This window comes from Stenella coeruleoalba (assembly GCF_951394435.1).
Source record: "Stenella coeruleoalba genome assembly, chromosome: 11".
Classification (NCBI taxonomy): Eukaryota; Metazoa; Chordata; class Mammalia; order Artiodactyla; family Delphinidae; genus Stenella; species Stenella coeruleoalba.
Genome location: NC_137157.1, coordinates 15816128 through 15835922, shown reverse-complemented (window position 1 = coordinate 15835922; position 19795 = coordinate 15816128). Strand labels below are relative to the sequence as shown.

General features: G+C 38.2%; 1 protein-coding gene across 2 annotated transcripts in view; it reads left to right on the top strand.

Moving 5' to 3' along the window:
* The window catches only part of RFX4 (regulatory factor X4), a gene marked incomplete at both ends in the record, with an annotated part of 165777 nt that overhangs the window by 105859 nt on the left and 40123 nt on the right, over nucleotides 1-19795 (top strand). For both annotated transcript variants that reach the window (XM_079937873.1, XM_079937874.1), the window contains 2 exons: nucleotides 14573-14673; nucleotides 16688-16746. In XM_079937873.1, coding sequence (XP_079793999.1) covers nucleotides 14573-14673; nucleotides 16688-16746 — 160 coding nt within the window. The remainder of the gene's footprint in view (nucleotides 1-14572; nucleotides 14674-16687; nucleotides 16747-19795) is intronic.

Below are 19795 nucleotides of genomic sequence, written 5' to 3'. Positions count from 1 at the left end.
GCTAATGGTTTATCAATTTTATCTTCTCAAAGAACCAGCTTTTAGTTTTATTGATCTTTGCTATTGTTTTCTTTGTTTCTATTTCATTTATTTCAGCTCTGATCTTTATGATTTCTTTCCTTCTACTAACTTTGGGTTTTGTTTTTTTTTCTTTCTCTAGTTCTTTTACGTGTAAGGTTAGATTGTTTATTTGAGATGTTTTTTGTTTCTTAGGTAGGATTGTATTGCTGTAAACTTCCCTCTTAGAACTGCTTTTGCTGCATCCCATAGGTTTTGGATCGTCGTGTTTTCATTGTCATTTGTCTCTAGGTATTTTTTGATTTCCTCTTTGATTTCTTCAGTGATCTCTTGGTTATTTAGTACGTATTGTGTAGCCTCCATGTGTTTATGTTTTTTACATTTTTTTCCCTGTGATTGATTTCTAATCTCATAGCATTGTGGTCAGAAAAGATGCTTGATATGATTTCAGTTTTCTTAAATTTACTGAGGCTTGATTTGTGACCCAAGATGTGATCTATCCTGGAGAATGTTCAGTGCACACTTGAGTAGAAAGTGTAATCTGCTGTTTTTGAATGGAATGTCCTATAAATATCAATTAAATCTATCTGGTCTGTTGTGTCATTTAAAGTTTGTGTTTTGTTATTAATTTTCTGTTTGGATGATCTGTCCATTGGTGTAAGTGAGGTGTTAAAGTCCCCCACTATTATTGTGTTACTGTCGATTTCCTCTTTTATAGCTGTTAGCAGTTGCCTTATGTATTGAGGTGCTCCTATGTTGGGTGTATATATATTTATAATTGTTATATCTTCTTCTTGATTGATCCCTTGATCATTATGTAGTGTCCTTCCTTGTCTCTTGTAACATTCTTTATTTTAAAGTCTATTTTATCTGATATGAGTATTGTGACTCCAGCTTTCTTTTGATTTCCATTTGCACGGAATATCTTTTACCATCCCCTCACTTTCAGTCTGTATGTGTCCCTATGCCTGAAGTGGGTCTCTTGTAGACAGCATATATATGGGTCTTGTTTTTGTATCCATTCAGCAAGCCTGTGTCTCTTGGTTGGAGCATTTAATCCATTCACATTTAAGGTAATTATTGATATGTATGTTCCTATTACCATTTTCTTACTTGTAATGGGTTTGTTTTTGTAGGTCCTTTTCTTCTCTTGTGTTTCCCACTTAGAGAAGTTCCTTTAGCATTTGTTGTAGAGCTGGTTTGCTGGTGCTGAATTCTCTTAGCTTTTGCTTGTCTGTAAAGCTTTTGATTTCTCCATCGAATCTGAATGAGATGCCTGCCGGGTAGAGTAATCTTGGTTGTAGTTTCTTCTCTTTCATCACTTTAAGTATATCATGCCACTCCCTTCTGGCTTGTAGAGTTTCTGCTGAGAAATCAGCTGTTAACCTTATGGGAGTTCCCTTGTATGTTATTTGTCATTTTTCCCTTGCTGCTTTCAAGAATTTTTCTTTGTCTTTAATTTTTGTCAATTTGATTACTATGTGTCTTGGCATGTTTCTCCTTGGGTTTATCCTGTATGGGACTCTCTGGGCTTCCTGGACTTGGGTGGCTATTTCCTTTCCCATATTAAGGAAGTTTTCGACTATAATCTCTTCAAATATTTTATTGGGTTCTTTCTCTCTCTCTTCTCCTTCTGGGACCCCTATAATGCAAATGTTGTTGCGTTTAATGTTGTCCCAGAGGTCTCTTAGGCTGTCTTCATTTCTTTTCTTTTTTTTTCTTTATTCTGTTCTGCAGCAGTGAATTCCACCATTCTGTCTTCCAAGTCACTTATCCGTTCTTCTGCCTCAGTTATTCTGCTATTGATTGCTTCTAGTGTAGTTTTCATTTCACTTATTGGATTGTTCATCTCTGTTTATTTGTTCTTTAATTCTTCTAGGTCTTTGTTAAACATTTCTCGTATCTTCTCGATCTTTGCCTCCATTGTTTTTCCGAGGTCCTGGATCATCTTCACTCTCATTATTCTGAATTCTTTTTCTGGAAGGTTGCCTATTTACACTTCATTTAGTTGTTTTTCTGGGGTTTTATCTTTTTCCTTCATCTGGTACATAGCCCTTTCCTTTTCATCTTGTCTTTCTGTGAATGTGGTTTTTGTTCCACAGGCTGCAGGATTGTAGTTCTTCTTGCTTCTGCTGTCTGCCCTCTGGTATATGAGGCTATCTCATTGATTTTTAAGAGCTCTTTATTTTTTAGAAATATTAACCATTTATCTGTAATAAGAGTTGCAAATCTTTTCTCATTTTGTTCCTTTGTTTTTGCCGTACAGAAAATATATTTGTGTAGTTGAATTTATCAGTCCTTGTTTTTATGGCTTCTGGATTTTGTTTCATTGTTTTAGAAGTCTTTCCTACTCCGGTTACAAAATAATTTTCCCTTGGTTTATGCTACAAACTTTATGCTTTGATTCTGTACTTTTGAACTTTTATACAATTTGGAATTCATCCTTGTGTAAGATGTAAAGTATGGCTTCATTTTTTCCCCAACAGCTCTCCCTATCCTCATACATATGTTAACTATTCCATTTTTTCGTCACAGATTTGAGGTGCCTCCTATTTAATGTAGTAAATGTCATATGTATTGGTGCTATTTCTAGACTTGCTAGGCTATACCATAGATATTTGTATATATTCATGTTCCAGGGTCACGCTGTCTTTAAGTTTTGTGCTTTTAAACATATTTTAATATTTAATAGGCTAGCTCCTCATACTTACTTCTGTTTGTAGAATTTTCCTATTATTGTCTCTTATTTTTCCATATTAACTACTTTAGCGTCAGTTTGTCTATTTAAGTATTTATATACATATAAAAATTTATATATAAATATATGTATGTTCATTGGGATTACATTACACTTATAGATTAATTTAGGGAGAATTATATCTTTATGGTATTGAGAATTTCTAGAAAAGAACACTGTTTGCCTTGCCATTTATTCTGGTCTTAAACTTTGTGGCCTTCAGGAATGTTGTAAATATTTTTTCATATAAATCATATATATTTTTAAAATTAAATTCATTCTTACTTTTTTTTGTTGCTATTGTAAATGCAGTCTTTTCCTCCATATCTCTTGACTGGTGGTTGTTTATATATATGAAAGCTATTGGTTTCTGTGTGTTCTCTTTGGACCTGACTGTTTTAAATTTAACTATCTTAATGTTGTATTCCTTTTGGGGGCTTCTCTTAAATTTTCCAGGTTTAGAATTATATTATCTAAAAATGTCTTTCTAATTTATTTATCTTATCTAATTATGTTGGCTTATTCCTCAAGAACATGTTAAAAGCTCTTGACTTTAATGAGAATGCGTCTATTGTTTCTCGGTTAAACATGATGCTGGCTTTGGATTAAGAATGAGATATTCTATCATGCTAAGGAATATCTGTATTTTCTTATTTCATTAAACTTTTGATGAAGAATGGTTGTTGCATATTATCCAATGCTTTCCATCATCTATAGAAGTGATCATATTACCCATATCCTAATATTGAACCATTCTTGAATTCCTAGAATACACCCACTTACTCATAGTCTATTATTTTCTTTAATGTGTTGCAGGATTTTATTTTCTATTTTATTTAGGATTTCTGCATCAGGAGTCAGAAGTGAGATTGGTTTGCACTTTTCTTTTTTGTTGAATCTTTGTCAGTTGTTGGTATCAACGTTATTTTTGTTTCATAAAAGGGATCTGGAAGGTTCCCTCTGCCCCTACTTTTTTTCCTAAGGTCTGAAACAGTTTAAATAGCATTGAAATTATTTATTCTTGAAGATTACACAGAATTAATTTCTCTTTGAAGGCATCTGGGCCGAGTGTTTTGCGGGAGTAAATCTTTGAAATTTTTCTTCTTTTTTTCCTATAGTAATTGGTCAGTTTAGGTTTTCTATCTTCTCTGAGGTAAGTTTTGGTAAATTATATTTTCCTAGAAAATTATCAATTTCTTCCAGATCTTTAAATTTACTTGCTTAGGGTTGAACAAAGTGGGTTTGTAGATTCATTGAGTTCCCTTTGTGTCTGTGATTATTTCTGTTTTACTGCATTTTTGTTTGCATAGTTGTGTTTTCTGCCATTTCTTTGTGAATAGGTTACCTAATTTGTTTAATTTTTTTCAAGGAAAAAGCTCTTGGATGTATTTATTGGTATTATTATTATTTCTTTTTCTCTAACATTAATTTCTACCTTTATTTAATTAATTTATATTTTAATAAATTTATTTATTTATTTTGGCTGCATGGGGTCTTTGTTGCTGTGTGCAGCCTTTCTCTAGTTGCAGTGAGCGTGGGCTACTATTCGTTGCAGTGCGCAGGCTTCTCATTGTGGTGGCTTCTCTTGTTGCGGAGCATGGGCTTCAGGCACGGGGCCTCAGTAGTTGCGGCATGCAGGCTCAGTAGTTGTGGCTCACGGGCTCTAGAGTGCAGGCTCAGTAGTTGTGGTGCATGGGCTTAGTTGCTCCGCAGCATGTGGGGTCTTCCCGGACCAGGGATCAAACCCGTGTCCCCTGCATTGGCAGGCGGATTCTCAACCACTGTGCCACCAGGGAAGCCCTGCCTTTATTTTTTTAACTCCTTTTCCTTTCTTAAGTTTACTCTGTTACTCATTTATTCAACACATATTTATTGAGTGTCTCCTATGTGTCTGACTCAGATCTAGGAAGTTGGGTTATATCAGTGACCAAAAAACAGATGTTTGATGTATTTTCTTTCTTTTTCTTTCTGAATTTTTTTGCTTTTTTTTTTTTTTTTGGCTATATTGGGTCTTCGTTGCTGTGCATGGGCTTTCTCTAGTTGCGGCGAGCAGGGGCTACTCTTCATTGTGGTGCACAGGCTTCTCATCATGGTGGCTTCTCTTGAGGAGCACAGGCTCTAGGCGCATGGGCTTCAGTAGTTGCAGCACACAGGCTCAGTAGTTGCAGCACGTGGGCTCAGTAGTTGTGGCTCACTGGCTTAATTGCTCCGCAATTAAGGGATCTTCCTAGACCAGGGCTTGAACCCATGTCCCCTGCATTGGCAGGCGGATTCCTAACCACTGCACCACCAAGGAAGTCTGGCAGGTGGATTCTTAACCACAACATCCCCAGGGAAGTCCCTATGTACTTTCTTTTAGTTTTGGTTAGTAACATAAGTATTTCAGGCTCGGCTTTTTCCTTTGAGCACTATTTTAGCTTTATCTCATAGGTTTTTTGGGTTTTTTTGTTTGTTTGTTTGTTTTTGTTTGTTTTGCATTATGCGGGCCTCTCACTGTTGTGGCCTCTCCCGTTGCGGAGCACAGGCTCTGGACGCACAGGCTCAGCGGCCATGGCTCACAGGCCCAGCCGCTCCGCGGCATGTGGGACCTTCCCAGACCGGGGCACGAACCCGTGTCCCCTGCATCAGCAGGCAGACTCTCAACCACTGCGCCACCAGGGAAGCCCTATCTCATAGGTTTTGATATGTAATATTTTAATACTGTTATTTTCTAGATATTTTGCAACATTGATTTGGAGTTCCTTCTTGTCCTAAGAATTTAAATAGAGCATTTAAAAATATCCAGTTGTTTGGAGCTATTATTTCCTGGTTATGTTATTCATTTTAACTTTACTGCTTTGTGATTAGACTGTTTTCTGAACTATTTCTTCTTTTGAGACTATGCTTAGATTTTGTTGTCTAATATATGGTCAGTTTTGTTACATTTGAAGAAGCATTCTGTATCTTCATACAGACTTTTTGACATATATGTATTTGGACCAAATTTATTGTTATTTAGTTCTTGTGTTGTCTTAGTGTTTGTCCACTTAGACTGTTATGGACTGAGAAAGGTTAGTAAGTTAAAGACTGATTTCTAATGTGTGCCAACCTATTTCACCTTGTATTTCCTATTATTTTGTTTTTGAATGTTAGTGCTTTGATATTTCTAATTGCTTCGTCTTCAGTGTGAGTTGTAATGCCTTCCTTATGAATTACAACATCTTCATTGTAAATTGTACTCTTAGCATTATAAAGTCTCATTTAATTTTTTTTGGCCCAGAATTCAATTTGTCTGATATTGAAATCATGACCTCTATTTTCTTTTTGTTTTCATCTGAGGGAATACATTTGCCCACTCTTTTATTTATTTATTTATTTATTTTTTATTTTTTTTCCCCACTCTTATTTTTAACCTTTATAACTCATTTGTATACAGAACCATTAGAATTTGTTTTATTATCCAATCTGATTTTTCTCTTATAAGGTAAGTCCAGCCCATATACATTTATTGATACAACAGATACTTTTGTTCTTAGTTCTATCAGTTTATTTTATATTATTATTTATATTTTATAGCTTTTAATTTAATTTTATTTTTTAAATTCAAGTTTATTGAAGTATACCTTATATTCATTAACATTCATCATTTTTAGTGTATACAACAAAATATAAAATAGTTTCATCACTTCAAAAACTTCGCCTATTTTGTCAGTGCCTCTCCCCACTGGCAGCCCCTGGCAATCACTCATTTATTTTCTGTGCTTATACTTTCACCTTTTCCAGAATCTTATATAAATGGAATCACATGTTAAGTAGCCTTTTGAGTATGACTCACTACACTTAGCATAATCCATGTTGTTGTGTGTAACAGTAATTTGTTCTTTTTTTAAATTGAAGTATAGTTGATTTACAATGTTGTGTTAATTTCTGCTGTACAGCAAAGTGACTCAGTTATACACATATATACATTCTTTTTTTATATTCTTTTCCATTATGGTTTATCCCAGGATATCGAGTATAGTTCCCTGTGCTATACAGTAGGACCTTGTTGTTTATCCATTCTATATGTAATAGTTTGCATCTACTAAGTCCAAACTCCAGTCCATCCCTCTCCTACTCCTCCTCTCCCTTGGCAACTTCTATGTCTGTGAATCTGTTTCTGTTTTGTAGGTAGGTTCATTTGTACCATATTTCAGATTCCACATATACATGATATCATATGGCATTTGTCTTTGTCTGGCTTAATTCACTTAGTATGATAATCTCTAGTTGCATCCATATTGCTGCAAATGGTATTATTTCAATCTTTTTTATGGCTGAGTAGTATTCCATTGTGTATATGTACCACATCTTCTTTATCCATTCATCTGTCAGTGGACATGTAGGTTGTTTCCATGTCTTGGCTATTGTAAATAGTGCTGCTGTGAACATAGGGGTGCATATATCTTTGCGAATTATAGTTTTGTCTGAATATATGCCCAGGAGTGGGATTGCTGGATCATACAGTAATTCTATTTTTAGTTTTCTGAGGAACCTCCATACTGTTTTCCGTAGTGGCTGCACCAATTTACATTCTCATCAACAGTGTAGGAGGGTTCCCTTTTCTCCACATCTTATCCAGCATTTGTTATCTGTAGGCTTTTTAATGATGGCCATTCTGACTGGTGTGAGGTGGTACCTCACTGTAGTTTTGATTTGAATTTCTCTAATAATTAGCGATGTTGAGCATCTTTTCATGTGCCTATTTGGCCATCTGTATGTCTTCTTTGGAGAAATGTCTGTTTAGGTCTTCTGCCCATTTTTTGATTGGGTTGTTTGTTTTTTTGTTGTTGTTGAGCTATATGAGCTGTTTGTATGTTTTGGAAATCAAGCCCTGTTGGTTGCATCGTTTGCAAATATTTTCTCCCATTCCATAGGTTGTCTTTTCATTTTCTTTATGGTCTCCTTTGCTGTGCAAAAGCTTTTAAGTTTAATTGGGTCCCATTTATTTATTTTTGCTTTTGTTTCCATTACTCTAGGAGACAGATCAAAAAAAATGTTTTGCCATTTATGTCACAGAATGTTCTGCCTATGTTTTTGTAGTAGTTTTATAGTATCTGTCTTACGTTTAGGTCTTTAATCCATTTTGAGTTTATTTTTGTATATGGTGTTAGAGAATGTTCTAATTTCATTACATGTAGCTATCCAGTTTTCCCAGCACCACTTACTGAAGAGACCATCTTTTCTCCAATGTATATTCTTGCCTCCTTTGTTGTAGATTAATTGATCATAAGTGCATAGGTTTATTTCTGGCTTTCTATCCTGTTCTGTTGAACTATGTGTCTGTTTTTGTGCCAGTACCATACTGTTTCGATTACTGTAGCTTTGTAATATAGTCTGAAATCTGGAAGGGTTACATCTCTAGCTTTTTTCTTTTTTCTCAGGTTTACTTTGACAATTCTGGATCTTTTTCAGTTCCATATAAACTTTAGGATTATTTGTTCTAGTTCTGTGAAAAATGTCACGGGTATTTTGATAGGAATTGCATTGAATCTGTAGATTACCTTGGGTAGTATGGCCATGTTAACATTATTAATTCTTCCAGTCCAAGAACACAGTAAATCTTTCCATCTCTTTGTGTCATCTTCAATTTCTTTCATCAGCATCTTATAGTTTTCAGAGTACAGGTTTTTTGCCTCCTTAGGTAGGTTTATTCCTAGGTATTTTATTCTTTTTGTTGTGATGGTAAATGGGATTGTTTTCTTTATTTCTCTTCATGCTATTTTGTTGTTAGTGTATAGGAATGCAAGAGACTTCCATGCATTAATTTTGTATCCTGCAACTTTACCAAATTCATTGATGACCTCTAGGAGTTTTCTGGTGTTTTCTTTAGGATTTTCTATGTATAGTATCATGTCATCTGCAAAATGACAGTTTTAATCTTCCTTTTCAATTTGGATTCCTTTTATTTCTTTTCCTTGTATGATTGCTGTGGCTAGGACTTCCAAAACTGTGTTGAATAGAAGTGACAAGAACGGGCATCCTTGTCTTGTTCCTGATCTTAGAGGAAATGCTTTCAGCTTTTCACCATTGAGTATGATATTAGCTATGGGTTTGTCATATATGACCTTTATTATGTTGAGGTATGTACCCTCTATGCCCACCTTCCAGAGAGTTTTTATCATAAATGGATGTTGCAGAATTCTTTATATATTCTGGGTACAAGTTCTTTTCCAGAGTTGTGTTTTGAAACTATTTTCTTTCAATTTTTGCTTGGCTTTTCACGTTATACACAATTATCACTTGAGGAGCAGAATTTTCAACTTTTGGTGAAATCCAATTTATCAATATTTTATGATGTGGATTTTGCTTTTGGTGTTATATCTAATAATCATTTGCCAAGAAAGGTCACCGTTTTTTCCTAGATTATGTTCTAGATGTTTTAGGTTTTACGTTTTTTACATTTTATAATTTTTTAGACTTTACATTGGTTCATTTTGAGTTTTCCATATGGTGTAAGGTGTAGGGATAAAGGTTCATTTCTGCTTTTTGCAGATGAAAGTCCAAATATTCTAGCACCAACTGTTAAAAAGACTTAAATTTTGTTTATTGAATTACATTGAAGTTTTGTGGGAACTTACTTGGCCATGTGTGTGTGTGTGTGTGTGTATTTCTGGACTCTCAATTATGTTCCTTTCCTTTATATGTCCTCCTTTCACCAATATCACACTGTTCTGATGACTGTGGCTTTGTAGTAAGTCTTAAAGTCAGTTAGAATGGGTGCTCCAACTTTGTTCTTCTTTTTCAAAACTGTTCCTTTGCTTCTGCATATTAAGTTCATAGAATCTGCAAAAAGTTCTGTGAAATTTTGTTTAGGATTATATTGAATCTATAGATAAATTTTGAAAGAATTAACATCCTAACTATATTGTGTCTTCCAATCCATGAATGTGGTATATCTCTCCATCTATTTAGGTCCTCTTTAATATTCTTCATTGGTGTTTCATAGTTTTGGAGTTTTTAGCAAATAGATTTTGTACATATCTTGCTAGGTTTATATCTAATTATTTTGTGGGTTTTGGTGCTATTGTAAATGCTACTATTTTTTATGTTCAGTTTCCAGTTGTTCATCGATAGTTGAAGAAAAATGATTTTTGTTTGTTGATCTTGTATGAGATCCTATTAAACTCACTGACTAATAGCTTTTTTGTAGATTCTTTGGGATTTTCTATGAGTATAATCATGTACTCTAGGAATAAAGACACCTTTATGTCTTGATTTGCAATATGTATACTCTTTTCTCCCCCTGTCTTATTGCACCTCTCAAATGATGTCCCCATTTAAGTAGGGGTGGCATTTTGGCATTTTCCCTGATCTTAAGGAAAAGCATTCAGCATTCATTATAAAAATGATGCTAGCCATAGGTATTTTTTATGGATGCACTTTATCAGGTTGGAGAAATTCCTTTCCATTTCTAGTTTGTTGAGAATTTTTATCATGAAAAGATTTTGAATTTTGTTAAAAGCTTTTTTGTACCAAGATCATCATATGGTTTTTCTTCTTTAGTTTGTTAATAAGGTGGGTTCCATTGTTTGACTTTCAAATATTGAAACAGGCTTTCATCCCCAGGGTAAACTCACTTGATCATGGTAGTTTCATACATATGTATAATTGCTACATCTGAATGGCTAATATTTTGTTGAGGATTTACATTCATGAGAGTTATTGATCTTTAGTTTTATTTTCTTTTAGTGTCTTCTGGTTTAGGTATCAGGGTAATCCTGGCCTCATAAAATGAGTCCCTCTCTTCCTTTTTCTGTAAGAGTTTGTATAGAATTTTATCTAAAATTTTAAATCCATGAGCTTAAACGTGTTCATAGTATTTCCTTATTATCCTTTGAATATCTGTAGGATCTGTAGTGATGTCCCTTTATTCATTCCTGATGTGGGTAGTTTATATCATGTTTTCTTTTTCTTGGTCAGTGTCCCAAGAGGTTTATCAATGTTATTAATCTTCTCCAAAAGCTATCATTTAGTTTCTCTGATTTCTTTGGTTTCTTACTGTTTTTCTGTTTTCAATATTATCGATATATGCTTTTATCTTTTGTTCTTGCTTTGAGTTTAGTATACTCTTCTTTTTTAATTTTCTTTAAGTGGAAGCCTAGGTCATTGATTATAAATCTTTCTACTTTCCTAATAAAGCATTTAATGCTATAAATTTTCCTCTAATCACTGCTTAGCTGCATCCCACAAATTTTCATGTTATGTTTTCATTTTAATTCAATTAAAATATTTTCCCTTGCGACTTTCTTTTTGACTCATGTGTTATTTAGAAGTGAGTTGTTTAATTTCCAAATATTTCAGGATTTTTGACATATCTTTCTGTTATCTCTAGTTTAATTTTCTTATAGTCAGGTTACATATGTTGTATTGTATCAGTTCTTTCACATTTTTTTGAGACTTGTCTGGTGGCCCAGAATATGTTGGTGAATATTCCATGTGTACTTGAAAAGACTGTATATTCTGCTCTCATATGGTGGAATGTTCTATAAATGTCAATTAGGTCAAATTTATTGTTAGCATTTTTTATGTTTTCTATGCCCTTGTTGATTTTCTGTCCATTTGTTCTATTGTTTACCAAGAGAGGAATATAGATGTCTCTAACAATAATTGTGGATTTGTCTATTTCTTTTTTTACTTCTATCAGTTTTTGCTTCGTGTATTTTGAAGCTCTATTAAGTACATACACATTAGGATTGTTGTGACTTCTTGATGAATTGCCTGCTTTTCATAATGTAAAACCTTTCTTTATCACTGGTAATATTTCTTGTTCAGAAGTTTACTTTGAATAGTAAGATAGCTACTCCAGCTTTTTTTTTTTTTTTTTTTTTTTTGGTGGTACACGGACCTCTCACTGTTGTGGCTCCTCCCACCACGGAGCATAGGCTCCGGACGTGCAGGCTCAGCGGCCATGGCTCACGGGCCCAGCCGCTGTGCGGCATGTGGGATCCTCCCGGACCGGGGCACGAACCCGCGTCCCCTGCATTGGCAGGCGGACTCTCAACCACTGCGCCACCAGGGAAGCCCCTCCAGCTTTTTTTTTTTTATTAGTGTTTGCATGGTATATCTTTTTTCCACTCCGTTACTCTATGTCTTCATACTTAAAGTAGATTTCATATTCTCAACATATAATGAGGTCTTGCTTTTTTATCCAATATGACAGTTTCTAATTTTTAGTTGCTATGTCTAGACCTTTATATTTAATGTAATTAATTTACATGGTTGGATTAAAATCTTCTATCTTGCTAGTTGTTTTCTGTTAGTTCCTTCAGCTTTTGTTTCTTTTTTTCCTCCTTTTGTGCCCGGTTTATAGGAAGCACACAGGATAAATGAACAGTTAAGTGTCACTACAAGGAAGAAATCAACCAAATCAGAATGTGGGGCCTTCCATGGAACAAATAACATGATGTTGCCAATAAACCAATGGCATGAAATAGAATTTTTTTAAAGGCTTAACAAATAGAACAAGGCAATTATATCTTTTATGCAATGTGTGGAACTTGTGTGGATCCTGATTCAGACAAACTAGAAGATGTCTTTGAGAGGAATAGAGAAATTTGAGTACAGACCGAGCGTTAGATAATATGAAGGAACTACTATTCATTCTGTTGGGTATAACAATGGCATGGTGGTTTTAAGTGTTTGTGCATGTATGTACATATATAAATACATATTTAAAACTTGTCAGTTAGAAATGCATAACATCTTGAATTCACTTAAAACACTCTAGAAAAGAAAAAGAAGCATGTGATAAATTAAACTGGCAAAATGTTGCTAATTATTGATGCTGGGTCATGGGTATTTGAAGGTTTGAAGTTTTTCTTAATAAAAATGTTAAAAATAAAACTCAACAAAGTAGAGTGCACACTGAAATAGAGACCACAGAAAAGAACCAGGTCTGATGGGGAAATGATGAATTCTGTTTGGACATGTTTAGTTCGATGGACCTTTTGGGGCTTTGAAATGGACGTGTCCTGCATGCAGTTGGTCCAGAGTTCTAGAGATGGTGACTGAAGCTGTGGGCACGGAGAAACTATCCAAGGAAGGAATACAGTGTGATAAGAGAGGGCCCAGGACTAGACTTGGAAGAACTGGACGATGTAATGGCCAGGTAGAGGGGGCTGAGCTTTGTGACTGGGGAGAAGTAGCCAGAAGATGGAGGGGTCACAAATGCCAAGTGAAGTAAACGTTTCCAAAAGGAGGAAGGGCTAACGGAGCCGAATGCTGCCAGATGTCAAGCAACGTGAGGACCAGAATGAGTCTATGGGTTTGTGTCATGGATGGAGGTTGCTGCCTGGGTGGGAACTTTGTAGGCGGAGGTACAGGAGTGAGGTGAGGAGTGAATGGGAGGTGAAGAAGAGGAGACGGAGAGTCTAGACAACTCTGAAGAAGTATGTCTGTGAAGTGGAAGAAAGAGGATAGTAGCTTGAGGAGATAGAGTGAGGAAAGAAGACGGTCTTTTGTTTTTAAGGTGAGACATTTTTGAACATGTTAAAATGACAAGAGGAATGATCAAGAGAGAGGAAAAGGTGAATATGCAGGAGAAGGAGCAGTCAGCAGTGGCAGGTTCCTGAGAAGGCAGGAGGGGAAGAGATGGGGCTGGCTCCTTGATTCTGTCAGGTAGGCTGACTTCTTTGGGGTGTTTTCCCTGAGAAGTAGGAGGTGATGCCACCTGCTGGTGGAGAGGGGGGAGGTGGGGGTTTGGAAGTGTGAGGAACACGGAGAAGGTTGTAGTAAGTCATGGAAAAGGAAAGAGTGAGTGAGCAGAGGAACACAGAGAAGTTTGTAGTAAGTCATGGAAAAGGAAAGAGTGAGTGAGCAGAGGAACACGGAGAAGTTTGTAGTAAGTCATGGAAAAGGAAAGAGTGAGTGAGCAGAGGAACACAGTTAGGACTGCTTAACTAGGGGGAGAATCCGACAGGGACTGAATGAGAGCAGGGTAGGCAGTGTTGGTGGAAGGCAAGGATGGTGTGGATGGTGAGGGTGGGGAGAGGTCCTTGTGGCAGGCATGACTAAGGAGGACCTCATGGAGGACACCGGACCTATGGTGATGAGCAGATGATTTTGATGGTGAGAGCCTGAAAATGGTGCTTAATGTCTCCTCGACTCCAGATTCCCATCTCATATTGCAACCGACTGCCCCCTCAACCCTTCACCCCTCTAGCCGCCCCCCCCCACCTCCTGCCCCCAAACAGTCCTTGACTTTCCAAATCTGACATGGCTTCCAGGTCTGTGTCAGGGTTGTTTGTCAGTTTAAAAATGTACTCTTGCTTCCCAGTTCCTACCAAGAGGCAAACATTTTAGTAAGCCCGAGTCCCGGCTGTGTGGGCAGGCGTGGTGGTATGCTGCAGATGGGGTTCCTGCCCGCCTGGGGAGCTCCAACAAGACTGAGCAGCATGAGGAGGAGAGGCCAGTTGCAAACGGTGCTCTCAGGTCCACTGTCCACTGTCATTACCCCTCCCACAAGCCTCTTCAAAAACACGAAGGATGGTGTCTTACTCGCAGACAGGGTTCTGGATGATGCCAAGCATTGCAGTGGGCTTTTCCCCACACCTGTGTATGCTGTGTCTCCCTCGTCGACCAGCGTGGGCACCAGAGCACATTCTGTCCACGCCCTTCTCAGACCCACCAGCTCTCCACAGGGCATGGACTGCTGACCCTGTCCCTGAGGTTGCTGCTTTCAGTGGCGCCTAATGGTTGCAGTCAAAACATCATCAGAGGAAATAAGACTCTGTAGGGGCCTGTGGGGAGGACTGGGCAACACACAAGGCACTTAGCATGTGTCATTTCTCTTTCTAGCTTAACTCAGGTGATCCGAAAGTTTGCCAAACAGCTGGATGAGTGGCTAAAAGTGGCTCTCCATGACCTCCCAGAAAATTTACGAAACATCAAGTTTGAATGTGAGTATGAAGTTTGGGAGCAGAGGGGAAGGGAGGGTAACATTTTAGTGCCAGATATTTTACATAGGTTGTTAATAAAATAATAATAATAGCTAAGAATTTACTGATGCCTACAAAGCACCAACTATCATGCTCAGCACTTTCCATGCGTTAACTTCGTTAATCCTCACAAAATGTTTATTATGGGTGGCACACCTCTCCTTTACAGAAAATGAAACAGATTTAGAAAGGAAGTAAGCAGCAGAGGCAGGATTAGCCCCTAGGTCTGTTTGATGCCAGAGTTTCTGCTGTCACCACCACACTCCTTATCCCATTTAATCCTCACCCATCCCTGCAATGTAGGAAACAGTATCCCTCTTCTACAGGTGAAGCGCCGAGAGGCAAAGAAACTTCGCCAAAGCCACACAGACATGCAGATGGTAATTAGGGGCCAGGAGTCAAACTCACGCCTATCTGACCCTAAAATGGAGATTTCCCCGAAGCTCCTGTCCACAAAGTGGGGGTAATAGAAGACAGACAAGAGCTTCAGGGCTTCATCTATTTAATTCTCTGCCTAATGAGAAAGCAAAATTAATATTTCTCATGGGGGATTCGGACTGTGAATCTTTTCTCTGCTGAGCATCACCACTCATTCCCCAGCATTCATGTGGCCTGAGAAAACTGGTCCTCTTTCTCTGTGTCGATGTGTCTTTACTTGTGGGAAGTCTCACGTGCTATTAAGCCAAGGTGAGATGATGTTAAGCCAAATAAAGTTTTAAGATATGTGTTTCTTAAAACCCCATTTGAATACAGCTGGCCATGCTTGCCCGAAATAAGTACCAGCAAGGAAAATGAAGGAGATCCAATTACCCTCTCTCCACAGGCAAAGGGGGCCCTTTCAGACGTGCTTTGAGGCCGCCTGCCGTGCCCATCACCTATTGATAAAGCCTGCTTTATTTCACGGCTCTCAGCTCTTTTCTTTTCATGAGCACTAAATTCCACATCACAAAGTTAAAGAAAAAGTAATTAAGGAGAAGGATTAACGATTGATCGGCCTGGAAAATTAGAAGTTCATCTGTCCCCCGACTCCACCTGCCCCCCCCTTCCTCCACCCCATGCCCTATTTTTCCAACCAAGCTGGTTCTGAGTACAAATTAGAATAATCCCAGGGAAATTTCTGATTGTTTCTTGACCAGTTCAGAAATTAATGAGAAGAATGCCCCGTGCCCATTTTAATTACGCTGGCAAAGCAAATCTCTTGAAAGTCCGAAGCCAGGAGGTTTGTCGGACCTGCCACCTATGGGAGCCTGGAGGCGCCCTCTCTCCCCAGGGAGCCTTGGGGGTGCACTTCAAGAAGGTGCAAGGAGTGGAGACACACACCTCTCCAAAGGACTCTGTAAGGATGAAGACCTTGGGCTGGCACATGACTTGTCTGCTTCGAAACCTACAGATATAAGATCACCCCACTTCAAAGCATCAGCCTATTATGTCAGCATAGGACCCAGGATCATCCATACAAATAGGTCGTGGAGACTGTTGGATGAAAACGACAGATGATGAATGCAAAGCCACATTCAAGGTGCCGCCCAAGGTTCTATCCTAGAAGCAACCCTGCTCAATCAAGGTTTCCTAGTAGACATACTACTTTTTAAAGGGCCTTCTTCAAAGCTTCCACTTGATTCCTGCAATTATTTATGGGGAGAAGTGATTGAGCTTGCAATTAGCGAAATGAAAGACAAGTAAATAATTGCTTTTACTCACGGTTGATTGACGCCACAGTTTCTCACACCTGCCAGTGTGGAGTGTGGGCAACTTTGAAATATGTACCCCAAATATCGTCATCTTAGGAAATAGTTGTCCATATGGGAGAACAAAGAAGCAAATGCAGGGTTTTGCCAGTGGGTGCAGAAAACAGGATTGGACAGTGACAAAGTTAGGCAAACAAGGAAGCTACTTTTTGAAATCGGCCTGCGGAAAATCCAAGGTCGGACCATAAAGCATAAAATGTGTCATACTCACTCTTTTCTTCTTGCAGTGTCGAGAAGATTTTCCCAAATTCTGAGACGGCAAACATCACTAAATCACCTTTGCCAGGTAGCTGTCCTGTGTTATGTGTTCTAACTACTGCTAAGTCATTGAAAATGAACGGCAAATCCACAATAACTCTGGAGAGGATCTGTCAGGGTGTGGTTGTTTAATAGTACACTCTCACCATTATCTTAAATTTCTACAGATAAGGAATTGAAACGCTAGCCAATCACTAAATAGTTTCAAGTAACATACAGAATAATTTCTGACATCATTTCCCCATTAACCTTTCATATATTCTAGGTCCACAAGTTTTGTGTTTTGCTTAAGTACATTGGGGTTTCTCAGCCACTGTTGCCTTTTTGGGCTGGGTAATTCTTTGTTGTGGGGAGTTGCTTTGTGTATTGTAGATGCTTAGTGGTATCCCTGGCCTCTACCCACTAGATGCCAGTAAGACCACCCACCCCCAAGTACCACTTTGGTTGCGACAGTCAAGAATGTCTCCAGCCATTGCCACGTGTAGCCTGGGGGGTGCAAAATCACCCCAATTTTGTTTTTTCCCCAGGTTTCTGTTCTTTTTAGCACAAAAGTGACATTTGCTTACTATTAAAAAATTTTTTTTAATTAGTGAAAGTATATACATACAGTAAAAAGTGAAAGATCCCGCTGTAGCTCTGTAGTTCTAACTGATGGCATAAAGTTTTGCATTTCTGTTAATTTTGAACCTCAAGGAAGGGAATCTAAGTCTGTTAAGGCAGGCCATTAACATTCATTAAACTGTTAATGACCTTAAAGCCCAGGGGACAAACTGGTGGCTGCAGGTCAAATCTGGCCCGCAGATGTGTGGGGTTATTTTTGTTTGATTGGCATATGTTCAAAAAATTTTTTTTACTTAGTCACTAACAGTTGAAACTAGGAGATGACAACTAAACACCCACATATTCTGTAGAAAAATTGTAAGAGCTGGCAACCCCAGAGCTAATTTCCCCGGGGCAATAACCAGCTGGATGGGCCGAGCTTTTCTCTAGCAGGCAGCGTCCTCTCATCACCTCCGCTTTCTCTTACACTTGGCCCACCTCACTCATGCACTTCACCTGCCTGCTTTGTTTATGTGTTCGGGTTTGTAACCTCTCCCTTACATTGTTGGTTTTGGGTTGGTGTTGGTTACTCAAGGTCAAAGTGGGAGGGGGAGGGGTCTCTAGTTAGAGTGGCCTGAAGGAAGGCTCCAGGCCAGGAACCAGAAAGTGTAAAACTACCGCCACCCACCCACCGCCCACCCCCCCCCCCCACCTCACTGTTCCAGCCCTGCCCCTGGCATAAATGGCACAGAGGGAAACCTTCCACATTTGTACTGTTTCAGAGGCCACACCTGGGCACTGTTCTGGGGTAGGGCAGAGCCTCACAGGTTAATGGGATTCAGGAAATAAAATGAATAGTAACAAAATAAAGAAACACTGCCAGGGTTAGTTTTCAAATCCTACCTCTGTCCATCAAAAGGTTTTAGGAGGGACTCAACACAAGCCTGAGGGTTCTATTAATATCACTAAACATATAGTATCTACACATAAAGATCAAAAATTTCTTGTTTAATTTTTTATATTAAATTTCAATTGCATAAATATGTGTATCTTTTTAAAACAAAAACAATAATAATTTTACAATAACAAAAACAGTGATTAGATGGAAGCAAATATTTCCAGACCTTAATGATGGTAAATTCTGGGTCAGGGAAACTCATATTCATCATGGGTATTGGGTCTTGGGAATTGTCATTTTTGTCTTTGTATCTTACACATTTATTAAATATAAAAGATTTTAATGTGTATATAAAATAAATTGATTTGAGATATTCTTTATAAAAAAAAAAAGGAAAGACTGCATTGTTTCTGAGGGTGCATGCCGTCTGGTTCTTCTTCCCAGCTTGGAAGAGCCGGTTTTGGGTCATATCAGGGAACTAGATACGGTTTTAGGACATAGTTAAAAGTAGACATTTAGGAAGTTTAGAAAGGCCTTTGACCCTTTAATGTACCATGTAGGTAAAAGCATCCACACCCACGCCTACAACCACCTGCATGCTCACGGGCATGCGCACACACACACTCGCCACTTCTCACATAGACAGTTCGTACTTTAATCAGCAATTGCTACCTTTCCATCTTCACTGGACAGCTATCAGACACATTTCTGGATCAGCGAAAGGACTAGGGTTAGTGCTGGGAATGAAACACCATGGAGCATCTTAGCTAATATCCCAGCAAGCTTTCCTAAACACACACAAGGCAAGTCAGACTAAACAACATCCAGCCAAAAACTCACCCCCAGATACTTAAACCCAAGAGCCAACTATTCAGGCCCTTTTGGATATACACTGAGCAAGCAACTTGGCATTCATATCTCAGCCATTCATCCCACAAAATCATTTGAGTGCCTACTGTGTGCCAGACATTTACACTTAGTGGTACTTGCCCAACAAAAAATAGTGAAAAGTGATAAGCGTTATGAAGGAAAGAGAATGGAAATAGAGAATAACGGGGCATTTTAGATCCTATTGAGATAATGTGGTTAGAGGAGCCCTCTCCATGGGTACTGCATTTAATTTTGAGCACGCATGATGGCAGGGTGGCCGGGGCAGGGTGAGAGAAGAACATTTCAGCATCAGGAGCACCCTGTGCAAAGGTCCTGGGGTGTCAGGGCGATCACAACAAAGAGAGTCGACCTGCATGAGAGGAGCCTCATTTATTGAGCTCTTACTCCCTGAACTGTGCACCTTGCAAGCATTATCCCAAGGAGTCTTCAACAGTGGCCCTCCTGAAGAGATAGGTACTAGTACATCTTCATTTTATAGATCAGGAAACTGAGGTTAATCTGCTTGCCTGCCCCCAATCAATCAGCTGGTCTGTAGCAAGGTCAGGATTTGCACTAAGTATATTTGAATCCAGAATCCTAGACCTTCACATTCAATTATCATTAGAAACCAACCCAACTCACTTTTCATATATTCATATATTCTAGGCCTCTGTGTTGTGCAAAGACTTCTACAATGATTTAAGTAAGATTTTATTTTACCTGTGCTCGGACAGTCTACATGTAAAAGGGTTGTCAGTATTTACATTTG